Raw genomic sequence first — 5,761 nt, 5'->3', positions numbered from 1 at the left:
AATTTCGTTTCATTTCGTTTCAATTTTCCGAAACTTCAAATTGAGGCTATATTAAAGAGAAGAAAAACTGCATTTATAGATGCTGAATGATTTCATTAAATCTTTTGTTCGGACTTCATATCCATTCTTAAACTTAGTTTTCAAATTTGTTGTGTGGAGAAAAAATTTGCGAAATTTGAAAATACTATGGTTTTAAAAATGGAAAAATTTTTTAGCTCAAAAAACATGAACATCAAGTATAAAAAGTCTTGTAAACAATGAAATGATAGTAACAGAGTGATAAGATGATGATAATGGCTACGATGAGATTTATCAGCAAGCGCATCCGAAATAAATAAATAAAAAAGAAAGAAAAGGTGAAGTAGTGGATGATTGTTCATAATAGAAGCCAAGAAACAATTTCAATTACATAGGTGAATGCTCCAATCGAATGTATGGGGAAAAAATTTTCTCTATTTGGGATTAGTTATCCCAAATAGAGAAATTTTTTACAAATCAGATTCATCTCTTCCAATTTTTTAACCAGTCTTAATTGCAATGTTCAAATGCTGCAGACAAAGCCCTTTTTTGTAAATTGCTTCCAATATATTATATCTGCTTACGTGCAATCTACTTTCCAATCTCCTCACGTGAAATTGTTAGAATGTTGCAAAGAACTTATATGCAAATGTCGAAATCTTATAAAGGATCTCTAGCATGGTAGTCAAACATTAGTATCTAGAACGTTGAGCCAGTCCTGCTGCATAAAAGGCTAGGGTCAGTCATCCTAGTGGTCAGTTATCAGGTCCAAAAGTTGGAGTAGTCTTTCGATCCGACAGCTCTTGCAGTTGCGAAATGCGCTGCTGAGTTACTCAATCGGACAGCTAGGGCAAAGCACTCAAGGCAACAACTTAGCTATGCATTCAATTTGACAACGATTCAAGGCGAGAAGCGGGCAGTTTGACAGTCCAACAGCATGAGCGATAGGACCACTTGGTATCCTTTAATACTTGTTACAGATTGTTCATTCCGTCCCTAATATTGCATCATTTTGATATTGTACAATATCATATAAGGCCACTATGGGTTACTATCAACACAATGGAGTTACAATAATAAAAAATAAATTACAAGTCTTTCTTCGACAATAAATTCTTTTCTTATGATATTTACACAGTGAATAATATTCATTTTATTTCTATGAATCTGATGAATTGCAGATTATATTGGGTATATTGTAAATTGTATGCATTATTGCATATACTGTAAAGAAATTTGTGTGTATTGCAAATTATACTGTAAATTGGATATATTTATGTCGTACAATGTCATGCTGTTACCATGGTATATGTTGTTTTTCACGTCGTGATAAGGCATATAGATTTCATGAATCGTAGTTTCTTTTGAAATTCCATAATTCTCGAAACAATGGAAGGAAAAGTATTTTCGGTAATGATTATTTCAGATCAAGCTTTGAACTTCCTTCTTGCATTCATTTGTATCCAAAATGAATAAATCATTCTCTTTCTTACAAACATCATCCATCCTTTTTATGGAAAAAATAATGAAAGAGAAAAATAGAAATATTTTCATTTCCAAGAAATTTATTTCAGCAATTTTGTGAAACACAAATTTGTAAACACATTTAAAAAAGAAAACATTCTTGATATTCCTGTAATTGTTTTCCCTTTAATTAATAGCTCGGCTTAACTAATAAGTTCAAACTATATTTTTTCAGAAAATTTCTCCTATCACGCAAGGTTAAATGGCGAACTAGTCCTTCGATTGCAAAACCGTATATGTTATGGGCGGTTGTTATGTATATAGGAGTAAATTCTGTCCACTGTCTCCTTTTGATCTTGCTTATTGTAAATTCTGTTCAACTTAAACCAGTTCACGTAAAGTTAAGTAGGCATGGAAGTTCGATTGCAAAACCGTATATGTTATGGGCGATTGGCGGCTTTATTTATCGACATGTATTGATCAGGCTACTTGCTGCACTTCGGTGAAGTCTAAGAAAGATTTGTTGGCTATGGAAGAATCTTTGATATAACCCAGATTGAAAAGTTGGAAGCCACGGGCTCGGCTCTATCATTTTCATCCTGTATTCTTTCCGCTTTCTCATCGCAAAACTAAGCTGGGTGCAAATATTTCGAAACAAAGTTTCGCTCGTTTCGTGAGGAGAAAGAGAAAGAAAAAAGGGGACAAAAGTAAAGGATTTTTCATGAGGTTACAGTTATTGTGACAAGAGCTGAAATGAAAGAAAGTAGCACAAATTGGTATGAGATACCAGGGAATGTTGATATTCGAAAACACTTCTCGGTCAGAGATGGAGAAAGTATATGAACATAGTGAAACATAAAATATGACGTGAAAAGAGTGAAAGTAAGTGGGGAGTGAAAGTAAATGAATGATCATATGGAAGAGATGGATGCGGGAGATAATGAGAAAAGAGTAAGAGTAAAGAGAAAGAGTAATTCCTTATAGAGGAAAATTAATGAGGAAAGAGTAAAGAGAAAGAGTAATCTCTTACAGATTAAAGGTTGGAGTGGGATTTGTGGAGAAGGACGGAGAAATGTGTTCTTTCTGTTCTCGAAATCTTTTGTTGGAGAGAAAAGGAGGGAGGGGATGTCTGCGGCACTATCTGACTAGTGGTAGCGACTGCGAACTGGTTGTATTTTGCGGGTGTTAGGAACAGTCTTCTTTCTGGCGACAAGAGAGTAGACAGAATGGGTAGGTAACTATGACTATAGAAGGCAGGTGGAATGATGGATGATTGGATTCTGACGATGCTAATTTTGCGATTTTAACAGTATATCTCAGTTATCACTTATATTTACAGTAATGATGAACAACCCTGAACTTGCTGTTACTTTGCGCAGTCTGATTGAAAACGAGATTCCGGATGGCCGAGGGAATCCGGAAAGCAATTGTTCAAACTTGGGACGCGTCGCTGCTTACTGTAAAGTCAGTTATGTGCAGGTACTCTTGCTTGTATGTGCAATACATTTAGTATCCTTGATCTTGGTCTCCTGACTTTAAACAAACCTTCAGACAAGTCGAATTATTTGGGACGAAATGCATAACAATTAGATCGTCGAAAGCATCTTTTGTATCCATGAAATAGTCCACATAACTTAAAGTTCGCATTTATCAAAAAATGTGGAAATGATTTGAAGACTTTTTTCTGCAGAATAATGAATAGCATGTCGTAGATCACGCCCTTTCGTGTCGGGCAGGATGCCCTTTCGAAAGGCCAGTTTTTTTTTTTTCGAGTACTCAAGTTGTAAGCAAGCTTGAAAGAAATTTGGACGACTATTATACGCAAATAAAATTTCTTCTTTTAATCGTGATCTGTGAAACACCTTAGATCAGTGTTTTCTTTTCAGGCACAAGATAAAAAAGCTACATTTGATGAAACAAGACGATATATAATGCAAAGTCTCGCTAGTGTAGCGTATCAAATGGATACCTTGTCTTATGTTCTGCTGCGTGCACTCGATTTGCAGTTTGGTAAAATCAGTAGCATGGCGTCGCAGGTACATTTTTTGCTCATAATCTGAAACGTCCAGAAAACCAGCATGTTCATTGCTCTCTGAGTACTTAGCTTGATATTTTTCAAGTGTGCAGTAAGCGATCTCTTCAGAATTCCGCTACATCTTTTTACATACGATAAAATGAATGGGAAGGTCACTTCATCCACTTGCAAATTCTCTCCACTTCGATCATCTAGATTTGAGTTAATAATTATTGACTATAAAACAATTCAACTATCAAACGCAGTTTTTTGCGCTTTTCCCAGTGCTTGTTAAAATGTACTGTGTTAAAATGTACGTTACCAACGTACTCCAATCGATTATTCCGTACTGGATGATTTGCAACATGGTGTTAAAACTCCTGAGCTAGCGAATCGGTCAGTTGTAACACGGGTAGCCTCAACTCCATGTCATGGAAACACTAGTCCATATTATCCAATCTTCCCTAATTTTGAACAATTGCTCTCTAAAGCAAATATCACTGCCACGGTATTTTTTCGGTTTTTCATAACGTTAAAGTGAGTTTGATTTTTTGACTGCCAAAGTGATTAGCAAATATACCTTATAGCTATTCGGGCAGTCACTTTTCTCACCAAGCGCTATATTGGTCAATCTTTTGTTTTGCAAGTCTGTATAACAGCCAGCAGTAATGAATTGAATGCTTATCATTCATTATGTTTGGAAACGAAACATTCTTGCTTCAGATTCAGTACCAAATAAATTTCGACAGAATGGTTTTCCATCTGTTTCACTGTATTAAACTTAATGGAGTGGATGATATACGTAATTAGTAAGGAGTGGCTAAATTGATGTGCAGTTGGCTGATCACCTTTTATTTCAGCTTTCCCGCTCGTCGACAATGTTTGCCGATCACTATCGTACGCCGCAAATAGCTACTACTCCAGTCATAAATCTTCAAAGGTTTTCTACTGTTACACATGGAAGCCAGAACAACAATAATATTCCAAATAAGTCGAATTATGATACTATAAGCAGGAAAAGTGATTCGCAGCAATCAATGTCTCTTCCTCTTCCTCAGTTGGCATCGGTAGCTCAGTACAGGTTATCAGCGAATAATTTAGGTACGTTTTTGGCGTTAATATGAATTAAAGTGAATAGGACCAACTTTTCGGTTTATTGATTTTGCCATTTAATTTTGCTTTATCATTTTCCTCTGTCTTCTTACTTTAGATGGACTTCCACCACTGCCTATCTCTGTAATGATGGACGATGAACCACTGCCACCGTCTCCGATGCAAGCTGCGATGACACCAATTTATGAGTCAACATTGTCGGACATTTTGGACAGAAGAACGGTTTCTCATCGGTATGATTCCTCATATGCATACGCAGATGCTCTGCTTAGGTGAAATTCATCTTGCATTCCGAACAGAAGAACGGTTTCTCACCGGTATGATTCATCATACGTGTATGTAGATGCGATGTCTAGGTGAAATTCATCTTGCATTCCGAACAAGAGGACGGTTTCTCACCGGTATGAATTCTCATATGTGTCATATGTGTACTCGATGGCGCAGCGAAATCTTTCTTGCATATTTCGCATTTGAACTGCTTTCCACCTGTGTGAGTCGTATGTTCTTTCAGTCTTGACATTTCCTTTTGATACATCCCACATCAGAATCTCTTCTTCTTTCTCCCTATACTTGTTTGTTCCTCACCGGCTTCTTGAATTGGTAAGTTCAATGGCCTTGCGTCATTCTCATCAGTTTCGCTGAGTTCTACTTGTTCCCCGCTCACTTCTGGTACTGATACATCTGATGGTTCAATCCGTTTTCCGCTCACTCTTGATATTGATAAATCCAACGGCTCTGTTTGTGGTCCCTCAAATTATATAAAATTAACGATCTTAAGTTGCGCTAAAGTTTTTATATATTTCATCTCTACTTCTACTTTAAATGAACTTACGGTAGCCTGAGTATTACTCAGTTGGAAGGGGAAGAAGATGAAACAGATGAAATGCATTTTGATGAGAGTAATTTCTTGCCAATTTGGAAAAGATTCAAATCTAGTAGTATACTGAATGGCTGCATATAAGAAACACCATTTGCTGTTTGACAATTATTGTATGTATAATACAAACATCTCTCATTCAAGCGTCAAACGTAGCAACTTATCTTAGAGTGTTTGCTTTGGACACTCATATCGTGAATTCATTTAAGGTAGGTGTAGGATGAAATAAAGACTTTAGCGCAGCTTAAAATTGCTAATTTTATATAATTTGAGGG

At 36.2% G+C, this 5,761-nt stretch overlaps 2 protein-coding genes across 2 annotated transcripts; one reads left to right on the top strand and one right to left on the bottom strand.

Annotated features, from left to right (window-relative positions):
* Window positions 1-2,823: 2,823 nt before the first annotated feature.
* On the top strand, window positions 2,824-5,269 carry LOAG_12049 (abl-interactor 1; the record flags this gene model as incomplete). The annotated part of the gene is made up of 4 exons (XM_003147563.2): window positions 2,824-2,961; window positions 3,369-3,518; window positions 4,357-4,597; window positions 4,707-5,269. 4 exons carry the CDS (start codon window positions 2,824-2,826, stop codon window positions 4,883-4,885), a joined length of 708 nt encoding a protein of 235 aa, XP_003147611.1. The 3' UTR covers window positions 4,886-5,269.
* On the bottom strand, window positions 4,962-5,498 carry LOAG_12048 (zinc finger protein; the record flags this gene model as incomplete). The annotated part of the gene is made up of 3 exons (XM_003147562.1): window positions 4,962-5,095; window positions 5,180-5,357; window positions 5,442-5,498. The coding sequence occupies 3 exons, from the start codon at window positions 5,496-5,498 to the stop codon at window positions 4,962-4,964; spliced, it is 369 nt and encodes a 122-aa protein (XP_003147610.1).
* Between the last annotated feature and the right edge of the window lie 263 nt (window positions 5,499-5,761).

This window comes from Loa loa, assembly GCF_000183805.2.
Source record: "Loa loa unplaced genomic scaffold supercont3.189, whole genome shotgun sequence".
Lineage (NCBI taxonomy): Eukaryota > Metazoa > Nematoda > Chromadorea > Rhabditida > Onchocercidae > Loa > Loa loa.
Note: the sequence above shows the minus strand (reverse complement) of the source record. Positions and strands in the feature narration are given on the sequence as shown.